Source organism: Brachyhypopomus gauderio, chromosome 17 (genome assembly GCF_052324685.1).
Source record: "Brachyhypopomus gauderio isolate BG-103 chromosome 17, BGAUD_0.2, whole genome shotgun sequence".
Classification (NCBI taxonomy): domain Eukaryota; kingdom Metazoa; phylum Chordata; class Actinopteri; order Gymnotiformes; family Hypopomidae; genus Brachyhypopomus; species Brachyhypopomus gauderio.
In genome coordinates this window covers 499,051-520,000 of record NC_135227.1, presented here as the reverse complement: position 1 = coordinate 520,000, position 20,950 = coordinate 499,051, and the positions used below count along the sequence as shown (strand labels likewise).

General features: G+C 43.6%; 1 protein-coding gene across 1 annotated transcript; it reads right to left on the bottom strand.

The window, feature by feature from the left end:
* Window positions 1–6,222: 6,222 nt before the first annotated feature.
* On the bottom strand, window positions 6,223–8,795 carry insm2 (insulinoma-associated 2). Its single transcript, XM_076977602.1, has one exon. The coding sequence runs from the start codon at window positions 8,516–8,518 to the stop codon at window positions 6,866–6,868; it is 1,653 nt and encodes a 550-aa protein (XP_076833717.1). The 5' UTR covers window positions 8,519–8,795; the 3' UTR covers window positions 6,223–6,865.
* Window positions 8,796–20,950: the final 12,155 nt, after the last annotated feature.

The following is a 20,950-nucleotide window of genomic DNA, read 5'->3' as shown; positions in this document are numbered from 1 at the left end:
CCTAACACTAACCCAGCCTGGTGGGCGTCGCTCTCTCGTCTCCTCTTTTGAATCTTACACGTCTCCTGTTGTACTTCCTGTCTGTCCTCTCACATAGGCTAGTATCACTCCATCACTCTATCCAGTTTGCCTTCCGTCGTGGCTGTCTGTGTACGTGTGTTTAGTCTTTAATCCTGCAGTGTTACATTAGTAGAATTGAAGTGTTTCTCTAAAATGGGGTCAAGTGGCTGTTAGTGTAATAATTGTGAATAACCATCACTGTTTTCCTTGTACTAAAGTCCCTGCCACTGATCTGTGATGTGGAATGTGTGTGTAATGGAACGTGTGTGTGTAATGGAACGTGTGTGTGTAATGGAACGTGTGTGTGTAATGGAACGTGTGTGTGTAATGGAACGTGTGTGTGTAATGGAACGTGTGTGTGTAATGGAACGTGTGTGTGTAATGGAACGTGTGTGTGTAATGGAACGTGTGTGTGTGTAATGGAACGTGTGTGTGTGTAATGGAACGTGTGTGTGTGTAATGGAACGTGTGTGTGTGTAATGGAACGTGTGTGTGTGTAATGGAACGTGTGTGTGTGTAATGGAACGTGTGTGTGTGTAATGGAACGTGTGTGTGTGTAATGGAACGTGTGTGTGTAATGGAACGTGTGTGTGTAATGGAACGTGTATGTAATGGAACGTGCGTGTGTAATGGAACGTGCGTGTGTAATGGAACGTGTGTGTAATGGAACGTGTGTGTGTAATGGAACGTGTGTGTAATGGAACGTGTGTGTAATGGAACGTGTGTGTGTAATGGAACGTGTATGTAATGGAACGTGCGTGTGTAATGGAACGTGCGTGTGTAATGGAACGTGCGTGTGTAATGGAACGTGCGTGTGTAATGGAACGTGCGTGTGTAATGGAACGTGTGTGTGTAATGGAACGTGCGTGTGTAATGGAACGTGCGTGTGTAATGGAACATGTGTGTAATGGAACATGTGTGTAATGGAACGTGTGTGTGTAATGGAACATGTGTGTAATGTAACGTGTGTGTCGTGGTCGTCAGTGACCTGTATTGATCTGTAAACACTGACAGTCAGTAGCCTGTCAGACAGAAAACCATTTACTGACGCAGAGGGGATGGAAGGAGAGTAATGATACCGGCCTGTGTGTGTCTGTGTGTGTGCATGTGTGTGTGTGTGTGTGTGTGTATATATGTGTGTGTGTGTGTGTGTGTGTGTGTGTGTGTGTGTGTGTGTGTGTATATGTGTGTGCGTGTGTGTGTATGTGTGTGCGTGTATATATGTGTATGTGTGAGAGAGTGAGTGTTTGTGTGTGTTAGGCTTGTCACGATACTAAGAATTACAACTTCGATACGATACTTAAAAAAATATTGAAATACGATACCATTTTCGATACCAAAGTCAGATACGGTGCTAATTTCCGTTTTAAAGCCTTTTTATTTTATTTTTTTATAAACAAACAAATTAATGTTGCTTTGTGTTTGAAAATGCTTGAAATTGTAACTTCAGATTGGGCGTTTTGAAAATAAACAACCATTAAATAATGTGATGAAAAAGCGAATAATTTCGAGTATATGTATAAATATTTAACTTATCCCAACAAACATGCGACGTCAGAAAGACGTTAAAATCAAGTGTGTATCACGTCGGTCAGTCCAGACCCATTTTTGCATGTCTGGTGGACGTTCAAAACTGGTTCAAAATCTGACAGTGTGACTAGGACCTTAACCTTTTAACTTAACATGAACGTCTATGACGAGTTTTCTATCTGAACGTCTGACTAGGACCTTTATTGGATGTCAGGACGTGCAAAAACTGCAACTGAACGGCAGTAATAGACGTTTAAAAAAGACGTCACTAAAACTTTCATTCTGGCTTTTCAGTGAACGTTTTTTGAACGTCTGACAAAGTGTCTTTGCTCGTGCTGGGAAATATTGAAATGGACCTTGAAAGTGACATACAAGTGTTTGAATTCCACAAGGTGTATGAACCCTGCAAACATGACTTTGTTCATCGCGCTGAAGCGCGGCGCACGCGAGGTCGTGCACCTCTCGAATTTTGTAACTTTGCGCGCGCCGCGCCTCAGCGCAATGAACAAAGTCATGTTTGCAGGGTTCAATTCAAGCGCTTGTACCAATATTTCCCAGCACGTTAAACTTAATTAAGTTAAATATTTATACATATACTCGAAATGATTCGAAATATTGCGCTTTTAATCACATTATTTAATGGTTGTTTATTTTCAAAACGCCCAATCTTAACGTCTTCACGTTCTCTCATGTTTCATCCTGGAATTACAAGAGGCTCGTATTTGTTAATATAATACAAGAAAACTGTTCAGTCAGACAGATATTTGTTGTGAAACGAAGTAGTTACAATTTCAACATTTTCAAGTACTTTAGCCTAAATTGCAGCACTTTTCAAACCTGAAACACAAAGCAGCATTAAAATTTGTCAGGTAAGTGTTCATTCCCCTGTTTTGAGGGGTGTTTCTTTTATACTACCACATATAGTTTCGGACAACACTGCAAAGCGGAAAGTATAAAGCCTCCACCGCTCGCGGAGGTTCGCGCGAGGTGCGTGCGGAGTCGAGCGCTATGGTCACTCAACCAGGCTTTAGCGCCCTTCGTTGAAATGTTCCAAAAGCACCGCTTGCAAACGGGCTTGTTCATGTCCTTCGGTTTTCCATCTGTATCATATATATATATATATATATATATATATATATATATATATATATATATGTTTGTGTGTGTGTATATATATGTGTGTGTGTGTGTGTGTGAAAGTGAGTGTGTGTGTGTATATATATGTGTGTGTGTGTGTATATGTGTGCGTGTGTGTGTGTATATATATGTGAGTGTGTGTGTGTATCATAATTAGTTCTTGTCCGTGTGTTGATTTGTTGTGTCTGCACCTGCTGCTCTTTCCCTACAGCCCAATCACACCTTTTCTCTCCTCCCCGTCTCTCCTTCCTCTCTTTCTCCTCTCTGTCTCTCTTCCCTGTCTCTCCTTCCTCTCTTTCTCCTCTCTGTCTCTCTTCCCTGTCTCTCCTTCCTCTCTTTCTCCTCTCTGTCTCTCTTCCTTGTCTCTCTCTCTCTCTCTCTCCTCTCTCTCTCTGCTCCACTCCTCCTGTTGCCCTGATCGCTCTCCACTCATCTGTCTGAGAGAGAAATTGTGCTTTTGTTTCTCCTTCCCATGAGAACACATTGAGCTCATCATGGTTGAGGGCAGAGACCTGAGACAGACGTGCAGACTGTAGCTCTGATACGCTGCCCCCCCCGATCCATCCCTGGATCCCTGGGTAGTTGGTCTTACACTGTTCTAACTAACAACCCCCCCCCCCCCCCCCCCCCCCCATTCAGGGACAAAGTGTCAGATCTCAGCGTTGATTAGATGCTCCTCCCCTCTGATTTGTCTGTGAAATTTCCCCTCAATTCTCTCTCCGCATTAACCACCCACGCTCCTCAGAGGGATGCTGCCTTCACAGTTATTTCACCGCATGAACACACCGTTGGTAACGTGATCATTTTGACATGTCAGTGTTGTAGCTTTGTTGCTTGTGATGTCATCGAGTACTGTGATATTATCGAGCTTCAAAGTCCAGAGGTGTCGTTGTGCGTAAAAGCGGAGCATCAGTCATGAGGGTCACGTTCTGGACCTGACCTCTCTGACCCCCCCCCCCATCCCAGTGATGTCACACCGTCAGTCATGTAGCTCTGCAACACTCTGTGCTGGACTGTGTTTTTAAAGGCCTGTGTTGGGTAGATGGGAAGGCTGATGGCTGTGCTGTGTCCTCCCCCAACACCCCCCCCCCCCCCCCCTCACAGGCACATGCCTGGAGAGCCAATCAGCAGACCCCCCCACCGCCGCCGTGGACCCCCGCGGCTTGGCCTCGCCAATGTCTCCACGAACTAGCAAGAGCCGCATGTCCATGAAGCTTCGACGATCCTCCGGGTCGGCCAACAAGACCTGAGCCCGCCCTCCGCCACGCCCACATCCACGCCCCCCCAAACACACACACAACACCTGACCCCGCTCTATACCACACACACATCCACATGCATGTGTGCACTCTCAGAAATGTGCCATCATTCGCCATCTCTTCAGAGACCACACCCCCAGTACACACAGACCACACCCCCAGTACAGTCTGACCCCACCCTTTCACACCTGCAGTGGAGAGACAGCTATCAGTGAGGACGCACTTCTGAAAGGACTTAATGTGTACCAGTACAAGTTACAAGAAAAGACGCCAGATGAGTATTTTTGATGTCTGCTTATGCGGACATTGTTTTACTGAGGTTATGTGGTTACTATGGCGTTGCCACAGTAGCGACCCCCCCACCCCCCGGAAGTGCCAGTGATCGTACAGTGATCCGCAGATATACCGAGACTTCGGTTTGATTTCTGGTGCGTAATCTGTGATGTGTTTTATACCTGTACAGACGAGAGGTGTTGTGTGAGCTGGCCACATGAGTCCTGCACCATGGTGTAGATGTGTGGTAGACCTAAAACACTCCTGCTCTTACATTCTTCCTTTTCTTTAGCTTTTTGTTTTTTACACTAAGTAAAACGGATGTTTTTATTGCCATCTTGACACACAACACTACTGTTCCTTCTCTGTAAGTATGTTGTATGTATGTGTGTGTGTGTGTGTGTGGTGTGTGTGTGGGGGGGTGTGTGTGTGTAATAATATTACTTGTTCATTTTTGGATCACACACAAGATACATTTTTTTTATTATTTTGTTTTCACCTTATTAGAATGTCATTGTTTTGTTATATTCTGTTATACAGAATCACCAGTTTTCCACTTTCAATGACTGTAGATATATATATTTATATATATATATTATTATAAAATATATACATATTTAAAGTGTGTATAGTGTATGAACAGTATATGGTCTGTGTACATATTTAACAGTATTTAAACCAGCCAAAAACCCAAACAGAACAACACTGACATTTTAAATGAACCTTAAGCCGCATTGCGCACGCCTGAGCGCTTGAGCCCGGGGTCAGCACACCTCCACGGTGCCACATCACCCCCTCCTCTCCCCAAACGCCCCCACCGCCCTGCTCGCACCCCTTGCCATCAGCCCAGACTCCCACGGACACACCCCTGCAAAGGAGACGCAGCCACGGAGACGCAGCCACGGAGACCCCCCGCCGCTAGCCGGAGGTCCCGTCAGTGTCCTGCCAGCTCCTGGGCCACGAAGACTCGCTGGGACACGTCCTGCGGTGGAGCTGGGGTCAGACGTCCTGCGGTGGAGCTGGGGTCAGACGTCCTGCGGTGGAGCTGGGGTCAGACGTCCTGCGATGGAGCTGGGGTCAGACGTCCTGCGGTGGAGCTGGGGTCAGACGTCCTGTGGTGGAGCTGGGGTCAGACGTCCTGCTTGGGGGAAACGCGGAGGAAGCGTTTCTCTCTTTTCCTTCCTGCTTTCTGTCGTTTGCTCTCTAGCTAAAGAGGAGTGTTTGTAAAGGGCTGGGTGCGAGACCTCGAAATTAAACCTGTTGTGTTTGGAGACCACGTTAGTCGCCATGTTAGGGTCAGGATTTTTGGTTTTTATAGAGTAGTTGCAATACACATATCAGACATCAGACTGGACAGAACAACCTTACGCTTTTTGTTTTCAGAAGAATTTAAAATGATCGAAAAAAGAATGAGAAGCAGGTGGAGTGCCAGGGGCTCGTCCCTAGCGTCTGATCTACACCACGGTCCCTGGGTGCTGATCAGAAACGTCTAGAACATCTGCAGAACATTCATAGCTGACCCCTGCACACGAGCAACTGAGCTTGGAACCTCTTGTAAAGTGAATGCAGAAACACGTACTCAGAGATTTAATGTATGTTTCTACTGATCACATGGTGCATGGTGCCTGTAACTGCATGTTGATACCTTCACAACACACGTATGTACACAAACCCACTATTGTCATACTGTAGGATACATTTGTAATGGATATCAGAGGAACATGGTGGACATGCAGTGAAACAGGGAAATAAAAAGTATTCTTACCACACCGTCTCTGCTCATTTGTGTTTGATGCAAATATATTTGATTTGATTTGATTTTGATGATGTGTTATTAGCTACAGTACGTGTGCTTTACTTTGTGGCCACGTCGGACTGTTTTCCTGTTCATCATGACAAAACTGCAGGTGCTTTCTGGGTGTAGTTTTGGAATAATGCATCAAGCTGTTACTTAGGTCTGAACTTTCTGCACAAGTCAAATAAGTTGTTTATTTGAAAGCCATTAGTGGGAATCAGCTTTATTGAGCTTTGGATTAGATTTTTCCACGACAGCTGGAAATGTTTTGATTACATATGAAAATATAAATATTACACGTTATATTGACACATATAAGCCTCTGATTGTTTTATCAATTCTAGGCATTTACTGGCTGGCAAATAATTGTATATTTAATTGTACATTTTTCAAACAGTTAATAGTCTACGGGGTGATCACGACCATTTATAACCTTTACAAAACGCGCGTCTAGCGACGGGCAGCACGTTTCCGTGGGAACTACATTCATTTACAGACACAAAATATTTGTTTTTATGAAATGTATCAAATTGCGAAATATTCTTTTATGTTGCGCATTATGAACTATTGGTCATCCCCAATAGAGTAATCTATGTATTAAACATTACAATAACTTCCAAGCTGACGACGGTTCGTCTAATTAGCTTTGCAGATAAACAAGAAAATATTGTCTACAACATATTGGCTTAATTTGTAAAAATCACATGCTGGTCGATACAGTCACTTAAACACGTCTTATTCTGCACTATTACATAATCCATTAACATCGTTATTAGGGTCGGGGTTTCATGGCCGTCGCCCGGTAACCGGATCAGCACCCGGGCCGGACCGCCATCTGCAGGAGCATGACCTGTCGGTTCTCCGTAGGGTGAGACTTGTTGATGTGTCTGGTCAGACCGGGCGAGCTGAAAAACGTGGACGGACAGTGTTTGCATGAAAATACCTGCTGGTCAGCCGGACTGAGGTCCGGTATCATTAACGCGCTCGCCGTTTTCACCGGACCCGCAAACATGTCGTCCCTCACCGCGTGCCAGAGTTTGTGTTTATCGCGAATCTCCGCCGAGGGAAAGTGCGCGCCGCACAAGTGACACGGGAACGTGATCTGTCCGCTCTCTATATGGTTGTACGGGACCGCCTTTATGGTCTCGTGTGCGGCGAGATGTTTCCTCAAGTACGCCTGTCTTCGGAACTTCTTACTGCAGTAGTGGCACGCGTACACCTCCTCTCCTCCGCCGGGACACGACAGGTACCCAGACGGGTCGCTGGCCTCCGGGCAGCGCTCGAACAGCCGCGGGGTGTCGCCGGAGCTGATGTGCAGCTCGAAGCGCTTCTCCGTGGAGACGTAGGGCGCGTCCGCCGGCGCGTCCTGCGGGGATCTGTGGAGATGCTCGTCTCCGTGGAGGCGCTGGGCGCTGTCCAGCGGGAGGGGGTGCTGACCGTTCACTCGCGCTTTATTCTGGGCGCTGTCCAGCGGGAGGAGGTGCTGACCGTTCACTCGCGCTTTATCCGAGTTCTCTTTCCCTTCCACCGACGTGGCCTCGCGCGGACTGCCCTCGTGCTGTGGCTTTTTAGAACCCAGAGGCTCGTTGTTAATGCCGCGAGGTTTGTGCCACCTGCGGTGCGACGCCAGGTTTGCGGGGCAACTGAAGACCTTGTCGCACTCGGGACAGCGGTACTCGACGCGGACGATCCGGGAGCACTTGTGCTGGGCCAGAGAGAACGGGTCGGGGTACTCCTCTTTACACAGCTGACAGATAAACTCGCCCAACGGCTTCTTTCTCCCAGAAGACGTTGGTGCCACTTTCGATTCGGGGCTTTCTTTCTTAATCTTAAGCCCAAGGACAGGCGAAGTGGTGACTTCGTCTTCAAAGTTAAGTTTTCTGATGACTTTGGGCTTTTTGGTCGGTGGCTTGGTCTTGCGGTCTGTCTCTATACAGGGACGTTTGGTGCTCTGTTGAAATGGCGGGTAAGGGTGCACGGGCGGGTCGAACTTCAGCTCTCTGTGGCTCATGAGAAGGCGCTCAATAGAAGACACCGGTGTGCTCAGCGGGAACGACTCCGCTGTCGCCGGCGAACTCAGGCATCTATCGAAGAAGGACTGCTTCAGTTCCGCGCTGACTGGCTTTGCGGGACTGTAGGGATCGTTACTGCTGCACGAGGACCTGCTGAACTCTGGGTTGCTTACATAATTTAGCGCGTAATCCGACACATCTGCTTGGCGCGCTGCGACCACCGGGTCTTCACGCAGCAGCGCGTGGGGGCTCGCGATAGGTGAGCATCGCCACGGTTCACGGCTGTGGTCAGCTGCTGTCAAATCAGGGTATTCAACTACCGTCCTTGTGGGTCCGTCTGGAGTTTGTGTCGGTAGGTCCGCTTTAGGTAACTCCGTGTCCTCATCCCGTAATCTGTACGATGCCGCCGAGGTGCGTTTGTTGCTCCTTTTTACCAGAAATCCTCGCGGCATCTTCTTGTCTTAAATGAAAGTCCCACTTTCCGTCACGGTGGGGAACAGATCGAGGGAGAAGATCTCGGTATGAGGTTTGCAGGACACTGTCATTTCAGTGCGCGAGCTTTGTTTTTTTATCCTTTGGGACCTTTGTTTTTTTTTTATGAAGTCACTGTCAGTGCCAAAGCTTTGCCCAATCAGCGTTGCCCAATCAGCGTTGACAGCAAAGAGGGCGTGGCTACCGTTAATGAGGATATCCAGTTACAGAATCATTGCTAATGGACAACAGATTGCGTTTTCGCACATCCGAATATTTATGAGCAGGTTCTGTGAGCAGTAGTTGTGCTCTTACATTAGTTCCACCGCTGCCACCCGCACTGGAGACCTTTCGTGTCCACTTTTGTGATGTTCGTCTTTGACCATAATTGAATTCCTGTAGGCGTAATAGTAAACTGACAATTATTTTTCATTTCCTCCCTGACTGATTCAACTCCATGACAAATATACATTTGAAATGTTTCTGTACTTCCGTAGTGCGTGAAGTACATAAAATGCCTGTAAGTAAATAAACTGTATTTGCATTAGCGGTTTTTACAACGACTGATGTAACCAAGCAACTTTACATATGTCCAAGTACCCACTGAGCAAACCAGATGCGACATTTATTATATGGCTTTAAATAATACATTTAGTTTATTGCTACATGTTTCGTCCGTTTGGTTTGTAAATAAGCGTTGTGAATTCGCACTATAGCCTAATGGTCGTTTATCAAATAGCCTATATCGCAAACGTAATCGCTAATATGACACGGTTTGACATTATAAATTGAAGTTACAAACCTGCTCAAAAAGGAGAGAGATTGCTGTGATAACGATATTACAAACGCTTTCATGCTTGTGACATGCTTGCTTTTCAAGCGACTTCAAAGAGATCATGATTCCATCCATAAAGTTTGTGTGGCTTCTCCCTCATCTGCGAATGTCGTGCTTAAAATCTCCACCGTGAGAACTCTGCGTGCACAGAATCGCTCGAGCTGTTCTTGAATCGTACAAGCTTCACACAGTTTCTCTGTTAGTGATTCGGTATCTTTAGGCCTGGAAGACCAATGTCATCTCTGACATTTTTTTAATCGCAATTTGTAGCAAGAAAACCTCCAACCATCTTAACGGAACCTTAGCAAAAATTTTAATACATTATTTAAATAATTTTATAAATATAAATATAAATGAATTGTCTGGGTTGTGGTGGTATACGGGAGCATCTGTCCTCATATAAATAATCCAGACTCCACAGATTGTAGATACTCGCAATCAAACACGTTTCCGTATTGTAATACCAGCTTCAATGTTGGGAATATCGTTTACCTCTTGTCCCACGTGAGTGCAATCGCGATCTCGTGGGATAAGATTATAATGAAGGCACAGACATGACCGAGCTGGGGTCACGCCAGCCTGCCGATAACCTGCCATGTGTCCGAGCGCGGCGCCGCTCCGCGAAGCTGGGAACGCAGATAAGAGATCAGAGTCGCTTCGCTCCTTTATTCCACAGCGGAGAGGACCATTTAGCGTCCAGTTATCCGCTTTGGTTCGCAATTTGGGAAGCGTCCAAGCGGCCCTGAGCGGCATGTGATTGTGAGAACTGACCGATATGGACACACACACACACACACAATTTTTAATGGAGACATCTATACGCCATATGGGGTTTTCCCTTTTAAATTTCGCTTATTTTTGTTCACAGGTCCAGTGTTTTAATTGTGATCAATACTATTTACAACACAGCTGTTATGAAATTTTTTGTCAACACAACAACAACTGAACAAAGGACTTGGTTGTAATCTTCATTCTTCTAACAGTTCTTCAAGTCCCACACACACGCTCTTGGGTTCTTTATTAAATCTGGCGTGTATGTATATATGTGTGCAGAGTCATAGGAATTCGCAGAAATATCAGATAGAATAGTAATTCAGTTGTTTTCTAATGTGGCGTCTGTTTGTGTATTCGCTGCTGGGCGCCTGAGCTGATTAAACATTATATGAAGATTATGTGCGAGGTTGGATTCACGGTTTGGCTCCTCTGACTTCGGTAATTCAGCACCGCGGGAGGTGGACAGCTCCGGCGCCGACCGTTCTCGGGGGTTGTCATAGCCTGCTTGGGCAGACTGTTCCTTAATTAATTTGTAATCGTTTTTAATTAGACCTCATTCTCCGAACTAACAGGTGTATTACTCTAAAATCAGCGAGCCTATACAATACCCGCTTAATGTAACATTCTGTCATTAAAAACATTACGTTAGATTGTCTATCGGATTCAAGTTTTTCATTTTTTAAATTAAGTATTAGAGTCCATGGTAATAGCACTACTCTGTCGTCCAATTAATACTTTAATTATAACCAAACCACCAAACAAAAATCGAAAAAAACAACTGAGAAGAATCACTCGCTATTACCTTTAATGGTTGCACTTTGGCGCCCTCCTCAGGTGATTCAGTGAAGTGTAGTTTTCAAGTGAAGGGTAAAAAATATTGGTTTAATACCCGCTTATTTAAATGTTTATATTAAAAGCTAATGGTGTATGACAGTGTATGAGCAGCCAGCCTAAGAAACCAGTCTATCTGTGTCTGTGTGTCTGTCCGCATGTCTGCCATTTTATCTAAATACCATAAATCTTCATACATTATTAATATAAAATGATGATATAATTGCTGTATAGTAATAATAGCAATTCACATGTGCATAATTCTCCTGAATTGTTCCAGTAGTTCAAATATTCAGGTGTCCAAAACAGGACATTACCTTGTTCTCAAAACAAGGTTCTATTCTTGTTCCCATTTCCACTGTATCAGCCAGAATGTGTTGCACTTATTTGCTACAGTCATGTGTTATATGGAACCACAGCAGGTGTTTCTGTTTGGATCAATTAGGAGTGTTAGGAGTGCACCTACTTATGATCAGGACTCTGACCAGGACACTGACCACTGTGATCAGGACTCAGGGATTGATACTGCACTCTAGTGGTGATATGGCCCTTAAGCGTACATTTCACACATATTATGATGGTAAAATACACGTACAACTCTATAAAATTTAAATTTTCAACACACACACACACACACACACACACACACACACAAATCCTGAACAGCACCAAACAGTTCCTGATATTGCTGTACACTGTTAACACCATCTGAAACTGCTCTGGGTGTAACTTTGGACAACTTTGGTCCTTCTCAACAAATTTCAAACCTGACCAGATCCTGCAGATTGGTCCTCTGCACCATATGGACCCTTTCTTTCACAGACAGTTGCTACTCAGGTGCTTGTACTTGTATCTCATCATCTCTAAGCTGGACCACTGCAACTCCAACATCAACCACGTCACTCCTCTGCAGCACTCTCTTCAGTGGCTTCCAGTAGCTGCATCAGATGCTTGCCTACAGAGCCAAATGAGGACTAACCCCTCCCTACATGAAGTTCTGGCTCTGTGATGGTGAAACGATCTTCCATTAGCTGCTCGGACTGCAGAGCCTCTTATGGTCTTCAAACATAAACTGATTTTGTTGTTGAGTACTTAAATGAGCACTAACGCTGCAGATAGCACTTGTTGTCCTTGTTCCTCAATTGTATGTTTAGCTGTCTGTGGTTGTTTGCATTTCTATGTATAAGTTTTAATTCCTGTTTAAGTTTGAGTCTATGTTTATTTGCAATACAAGGTCAGGGCATTGATTCCTGTAGTTTAGTAGTAGTCTGGTTCAAGAGGATCTTGAATTCTGTGCTATCTGGCCTAACCAGGATGCAAAAGTACACTGTGAGTCGCTGTAGAAGAGCTTCTGGTAAATACCCTAAATGTATTACTACATCTATCACTATAGTCCTCTTCTGCTGTTTGCCCATCACTACTATGTCTAGTTAGTTAGCCATTACCATTATCAGTCTGTATCTGGATGTATGTACACTATCACCAAAAGTATTTGCTCACCTTCCTTGACTCGCATATGAGCTTAAGTGACATCTCATTCCTAATCCATAGAGTTCAATTTGACGTTGGTCCACACTTTGAATCTAGAACAGCTTCAACTCTTCTAGGAAGGCTGTGCACAAGGTTTAGGAGTGTGTTCATGGGGATTTTGACCATTCTCCCAAAAGTGTACTTGTGAGGTCACATACTGATGTTGGACGAAAAGGCCTGGCTCTCAGTCTCCACTCTAATTAATTCCAAAGGTGTTCTATTGGGTTGAGGTCAGGACATTGTGAAGGCCAGTCAAGTTCATCCACACCAGACTCTGCCATCCATGTCTTTATGGACCTTGCTTTGTGCACTGGTGCACAGTCATGTTGGAAGAGGAAGGGGTCAGCTCCAAACTGTTCCCACAACATTGGGATCATGGAATTGTCCAAAATGCCTTGGTATGCTGAAGCATTCAGAGAAAAGGATAACTTGTAGATAAATCAATCAATCAAATTTTATTTATATAGCGCTTTTTACAACAGTTGTTGTCACAAAGCAGCTTTACAAGTGCCGAGTCCTAGCCCCCAGTGAGCAAGCCAAGGGCGACAGTGGCAAGGAAAAACTCCCTCCATGAGGAAGAAACCTTGAGAGGAACCAAGACTCAGGGGGGGACCCATCCTCTTCCTCGACCATGACTACAATATTTAGAGATATACATAAAAAAGAATTGATGGGAATAATAAATAATTCTCATCTTTGTGTGTATTCAGAGCCGGCCCTGACCAATGTGGTGCCCTAGGCGAGATTTTGGTTGGTGCCCCCTGCATAATCAATCATTGGGTTGATTGTGTCACTATTAAAGAAACAAATAAAAATCAAATGACTTAAATATTACCATATAACAAGCAATAAATATAAAGGTGTTGCACAAAAAATATTTTAAAACTATTTTACATACCGTAATGCAGAGAACAACTTTTAAATATTAATAATAAATTAAAAAATAAATTAAAAACAACAACTACCACCAGTGCAAATCAGGGCAATTTGCCTACTGCAACATTATTATTTCAAAAGTGCATCTGCAATGAACAAAGGAGTTTTAACATATATTTATTTTAAAACTTGCTGAGCTAAGCTAATAATAGCACCTACTAGGATTGGGCAGTATGATGACAGTGGCGGTTTTCACTAAGATCATACAGAGGGGGAAAAGCCACAATGATGATTGAGTGTTAGTTGTGAGTCAAGCGAGCTGGTTTCAAAGAAAAACACAACAGCTACAGATTGGCAACATTTTGGATTTGTTTCAAATAAAAATGAGAGATCATTGGAGCACGCCCCCACGATTCTAATTCGATAATATGATTGGTTGGTGAAACTGCCAATCTAGCTCTCAATGTAAAAGGTCCTTTCTCTCTTTTACCTAGAAATAACGGTGTGAAATATTCTGATTGGTTGATTTTTTATTTAACCGCTGAAGTACGAAAAGTGGATTTGAAAGCCGACTTATAAGATACAAATTATTGGTGAAGCGTTAACATATTACATATAACAGATAAAGCATCCTTTTAAAGATCAATTAACCTTCAGAGAAGCGTTGAAGTCCCTGACGCCAATGGTATAGTGTTAATTCACCACATATTACCATTATATTACCTGTTTTTTGCCGCCTTTCTTCCTCCACTTTTCTCCTTTTACTACCCCGGGCACCAGAGGACTTCTGCCTTTTTGACGTCTTTACGAGGAGATGTCACTCACTCTGTGGTGTCTATTCCCCCCACAGAGAAACAGTAACGAGGTGCGCAGAGCGCGCGGGGGAGGGCGGGTTGGCGCGCAGGTGATAGGTGTGTGTTGTTATTATAAGAATTATTAATTTGACTAATATTATTAAACAATGAAATTATGATTGTGGACTTTGCTTGTTTTCACATTTATTAATTGTTCATTTGTAAAAAAAAAAAAAAAAAAAAAACGCATGCACGCGAGCGCCCCCCTGGACAGACAGCGCCCCTAGCATTTGCCTATGTCGCCTAATGGAAGGGCCGGCCCTGTGTGTATTTATATACATGTGTTCTCTATGTATTTCTTATTCTTAAGAGTCCTAGACTTCTTGATGGTCAGTAATGGTAGTCCAGGGCTGTGGTGATACAGCCATAGCAGGGGGTAATTCAGGGTGGTGAGAGGAGCCAGGGCAGTGGGTTGATGCTTCATCCATTTCATCTTCCCCTGCTGTTTATTTATTATTATTTATTAGTTGACGTGGGGGTTCATAAAAGGAAATAAGTTCTTGGAGGTAATCAGGAGCAAGTCCATGCAGTGCTTTAAATTTCAGTAAAATCAATACAAAATTTAACAGGGGTGATAGGACTGGTCTGATATGATCGACTTTTCTAGTTCTGGTCAGAACTCTGGCTGTGGCATTTTGAACTATTTGAAGTTTATTTAGATTCCTATTTGAACATCCTGACAGTAGTGAATTGCAGTAGTCTAATCTAGAGCTAACAAAGGCGTGCACCAATTTTTCTGCATCATCCTGTGATAATGCATTTCTTAACTTGGCAATGTTGCGGAGATGTAGAAAAGCTATCCTAGTAGTATTATCTATGTATTTATCAAATGATAGGTCGGAGTCAAGTATGACGCCAAGGTTTTTGGCTACTGTGCCAGGTGTAATGGGGTAGTCTGCGAGATTAAGCATTAGATCTGGAATTTTCTGTCTTGAGGCCTTAGAGCCCAGGAGGAGAACTTCTGTTTTGTCCTCATTAAGTTGCAGGAAGTTTAGAGACATCCAGCATTCAATATCTCTTACACAGGCCTCAATTTTTCCTAAACTGAGTTTGTCATCAGGTTTGGCTGATATGTAAAGTTGAGTGTCATCTGCATAGCAGTGAAAGTTGACACCATGTTTGTTTATAACTATACCAAATGGTAGCATATATAATGCAAATCATAACTCATAACTTATTAGACTGATGAGATTCCTATTAATGTAATGTAAATGTATTAATCTAGTTATTGTTGTAAGGGTTGGCCACAGCGCCATACCACCACGGGCCACCAGAGGGAGCCAACAGGCTAATCAAGCCAAGCCACACCTGTTGGTGGTTGCTGAATAGTTTGGTCAGAGTTTAGACCAGGGTTGCCCACAGTTTTCAGCTTGCGATCTACTTATAAGATGACCAGGTCAGAAAGATCTACCGGGGTGGCGGCGAACGTAATTTGTTGAGCGGGGGGGGGGATGGCGAACGTAATTTGTTGAGTGGATTGCAGATTGGCTACCGTGAATGTCAATCAAAATACAACCGTCAGTGCAGATGTGCGATTCATCTACTACTATTTTATGTGACGCGATCTACGCACATTCCTTCGCGATCGACCGACACTTCCTTCGCGATCGACCGGTCGATCGCGATCGACGTAATGAGCACCCCTGGTTTAGACCTACAGCTCAGCCGGTATATTTAGGTAAAGAGAATGTCTCTCATTCTCGAGTCTCTCTCTCAGGTCTCGGGTCATATCCCTACTCAACAAAAAGTTGTTGTTTTGAAATCTAAATAAATTTGTTCTCCTTTCTGTTTCCTATTGGCTGCTCTTTTTTGGGGAAGTTTATGTCTGGTTTTTCCTCAGTGTGTGTGAGAGCCGATCTTTCCCCTGGCGTTCATTCTTCTCTGTTTCCCACCCAAACCGTTTTGGTGATCACCTTCTCCTCTACCTTCTCACCTCCACCTTTTCTCCTCTGTTCCCTTTTACACCGTTTTGTTCTCTTTCCCAGTTACAGTCCAACTCAGCTGTTGGGTCCTATACCCCAAACCCATTGTCAAGCTGCTCCTGCAGTGCCACGATGAGGAGAAACTTGAGTGTCTCTGCCTCCTCCTCTCCATCATTGTTAAGGACATGGAGAAGGCCAAGGTATCATGGTCTTATGTTCTCCCCTCCTGGGCTGCTAACGCTTGGAGTCTTGCGATTTTTACCAGGTGGTAGCCGCAAGCACGCTAACGAGAGTCTTGTTTTGGATTAAACATCATGAAATGGACTATTATTTCAGTTACATTTCAAAGGTCAAAAATGCAAGGAAGACCTCATTAAGGATCCATTTCAGGCTGCGAGATGTCCTGGACCTCAGACAGGTTAGTGTTACACACCCATCCGTTGGACTTCAGTGTCTCTACAAATGTTTTCGTGCTTTCATTCACATTATAATTTGTTACAAATCTTGGTGTCAAATTTGACCCACATTTATCATTTGATAATCATGTCCAATACGTCTGCAAAGTTTTATTTCAACTCCTCAAAAATACATCAAGACTCCACCCTTCACTCTGCAAACACAATGCAGAAAAACTGGTCCATACCTTTGTCTCCTCCAGGTTGGACTATTGTAATGCCCTCCTCACTGGGATCTCTAGTAAGAACCTACAGACGTTGTAGCAGATCCAAAACTGTGCTGCAAGGACCCTGATGAAGAGATGCAAATATAATCACAGCACACCAATCCTGCAAACATTACATTGGCTACCCATCAACTACATGATTCAATACAAACTCTGCTCACCCATTAATGTCTTTACCATAATGCCCCACTCTTAAATAGATCCTCATCCCACACAGTACACCAAGACTACTCTGCTGTACAAACACACACTGTCTTCAGCAGCCCGGACCAAACTCCACACCATCGGAGACCGGGTTAACCCTAACCGGGCTTTTCAAGTTGCTGCCCCACGTCTTTGGAATGCCCTTCCTGACAATCTGCGGGCACCACAGAGTATGGAGTCTTTCAAAAGGAAATTAAAAACCTTATAAAAAGCATATCAGGACTTTAAATGGATATTTGCTGACAGTGTTTAATTACTGTTTTATTACTTGCTTTTTATTTATCTAATTTTATTTACTTATTTTATTATGCCTAAATTTTATTTTTATACTGTAGCACTGAGATTTCTCTGAAATTTAAAGTGCATTAAAAATAAATGCATTGCTGAGACAAAGAAGGAGAGGAAATTTGTGAACATGCACAGTTGTCATGTTTTACTTATTATTTATAATTGGATAGGGAAACACTGTTTCTATCTGTGCATATAAAAATAACATAAAACATCAGACAACAGACATACATTTTCAGCCATTTGTTTTGTGACAATAAGTACTTGAATAAGACTGAATTGAATCTATGACCCTCTGGTCAATCAATCAATCAATCAAAGTTTATTTGTATAGCACTTTTAACAACTCAAGTTGTCACAAAGCAGCTTTACAGGATTTACAAGGTTAACAATACTATGGGTCCAGAACCCTAATGAGCAAGCCAAAGGCGACAGTGGCGAGGAAAAACTCCCTATGATGGTGGGGATTAGGAAGAAACCTCGGGAGAACCAAGACTCAAAAGGGAACCCATCCTCCATTGGGCGGCCCGTTAACACACAAATACACAAGTCACACACAATTCACACAATCAGACTAGGTAAAAGGTAGAATTGAAAGTTCTGGGTTTTGATATTGTCACTGTAAATGTCTGTTGATGAATGCCAGGCTTTCATTCCGTGTCGGAGCAGTGATGCTGGTATTGTAGGCTCCGACTGCAGTGTTACTCCCCAGGTGAACCCCGGCATCAGACCATCCCCCAGGTGCCTGCAGGTGCCTGTCTCCAATCGTCTTGGGTGGAGCCATGCAAGAAGATAGACAATACAGACTGAGTGGACATGAATTTAAACCACCATTGATTTAAATGTATGTAGCTCACGTGCCAGTGATCAGCATGTGGCTCCGGCAGACTAATCTATAGCAGCATAACTAAAGGGAGGGGTTCAGAGGTGACCACAGGCATGAGGGCTCACTGAGACATTGCTTTCCAGTCAAGTCATAGTCACAAATAGAGTGATGCCAAGACACAGCTGGAGGGCAGCATCAACATCTCAGATCACCAGAAATCTCAACGTCTGGGGCCCCCGAGACCCTACACCTTACAAGGGGAATTTTAGCTGAAGGCTTGACTAAACAGGTGAGTCTTAAGTCTAGATTTAAAGATTGGAACTGTGTCAGAATCTCAGATTTGAGCTGGAAGGCTATTCCATAATTGAGGGGCTTTAAAAGCGAAAGCTCTGCCTCCGGCTGTAGTTTTACTAATTTTTGGAACTAGGAGAAATCCAGCATTTTGGGAGCGCAAAGGGCGAGATGGGTTGTAGTAATCAATGAGTTCACTCAGATATTGTGGGGCAAGACCATTTAATGCCTTATAGGTTAACAGAAGAACTTTAAATTCAATGCGATATTTAATCGGCAGCCAGTGTAGTGCGGCGAGAGTGGGACTAATATGATCGAATTTCCTAGCCTTGGTTAGGACTCTAGCTGCGGCATTTTGTACAAGTTGTAGCTTCTTTATGGACTGTTTAGAGCATCCAATTAGAAGACTATTACAGTAGTCCAATCTCGACGAGACAAAAGCATGAACTAGCTTCTCTGCATCAGCTAATGAAAGTAAGTGTCTCAGCTTGGCAATATTACGTAAATGGAAAAAGGCAGCCTTAGTGACATTGCATACATGTGTGTCAAATGAAAGATCAGAATCAATAGTGACACCTAAACTTTTTGCAGTAGATTTTGGTGTTACTGAAAAACCATCTAGGGTAAGGGGAATATCAGCCCAATTGCTTCTAACAGCTTTAGGCCCAAGAATCAGTACCTCAGTCTTGTCAGAATTTAGTTTAAGAAAATTAGACGCCATCCAGTTTTTAATATCCTGGACGCAGTTCTCAATCTTGAGAGTTGTGGTGGTATCATCTGGATTAGAAGATATATACAACTGAGTATCATCTGCGTAGCAATGGAAGCTAATACCATGCCTACGAATGATAGTGCCCAGTGGTAGCATATATAATGAGAATAATATGGGGCCCAGTACAGATCCTTGTGGGACACCATACTTTACTTTAGAATGCTCAGAGCATTCGTTATTTACTAGCACAAATTGGTAACGATCTGTCAGGTAGGACCTGAACCAGGAGAGTGCTTGACCTCTTATGCCAATGAGTGTCTCCAGTCTATTAAGTAGAATATTATGATCAATGGTGTCAAAAGCAGCACTGAGGTCTAGCAGTATGAGAAACGAAATGTGTCCTTTATCAGAGGATATTAAGAGATCATTCAGTACTTTAGTTAGGGCTGTTTCAGTGCTGTGATGAGCTCTAAATCCAGACTGAAATAACTCTAAGACATGTTCTGTCTGTAAGAAGGAAGAGAGTGACATATGAATGGATATGAATATGACATATTTGGATATGAATGACAGATTAGAAATTGGCCTATAGTTGGACAGTTCTTGGGGGTTAAGACCAGGTTTTTTAATTAGCGGCTTGATGACTGCAAGTTTAAATGAACTGGGAACGTAGCCCAGGCTCAGAGAATAATTTATTATAGTAAGCAACGGTTCTACATTGCTGTGCAGTAATTCTTTAAGTAGATGGGTTGGTACAGCATCTAGTATGCATGTGGAGAGTTTAGCAGATTTCACCAGTGAAATAAGCTCCTCACGACCAATTGGGGAGAAGGACTCTAACAGGGCATCAGAGCTGACCAGACAGCTGTCAAGGTGCATTGGCATGTTGACAGGCTCTGAGATAGCACTACTAATGTTTTCCCTAATTTTATCAATCTTATCATTAAAGAATTTCATAAAATTGTTACTGCTACACTCTAGTGGAATAAGAGAATTGTTTTGTTCATGACTCCTCGTAAGGCTGGAAACAGTTTTAAAAAAAAGTCCTGAATTGTTTTTATGTTTTTCTATTAAGGCCGATAAGTATAAGGACTTTGCCATATGGAGGGCATGCTTATATTCAATAAGGCTGCTTTTCCATGATAGTCTATACACTTCTAACTTCATATTTCGCCATTTACGTTCCAGGATCCGCGCGGCTCGCTTGAGGCTACGCGTGTGCTCATTGTACCATGGCGCTATTCTTCTCTCCGTGGCTCTCTTATATCGTAGTGGTGCAACTTTGTCTAAAGCTGTACGAAGGGAAGTCTCGACGTGCTCGGTGAAACGCTCTAGTCCTTCCGGAGCTACAAGTGGATCAGTGTTTGTCAGACCCGGTAAAATATCAGTGAGCGCGGCTATGGTGCTGGGTGTTATAGCTCGTTTAATTTGGTAGCGGGGTGGCCGATGAACACAGTCAGTTAAACACAACTCGTACGTTATGAGGCTGTGGTCAGAAACAGCCTCACTCTGAGGAAGAATTGCTAAACTGGATATGTCAATACCAAATGACAAGACCAAGTCTAAAGTATGACTACAGTTATGCGTAGGACCCACCACATTCTGAGTGATACCCATTGAATCAAGAATTGCTTGAAAATGAATGCTAAAAGAGTCACACCGATTTTCAAAATGGATATTAAAATCACCCACTATAATCACCTTATCGGCTGATAGCACTATATGAGACAGGAAGTCTGAAAACTCCTGCAAGAACTCAGAGTATGAACCAGGGGGGCGGTAAATAGT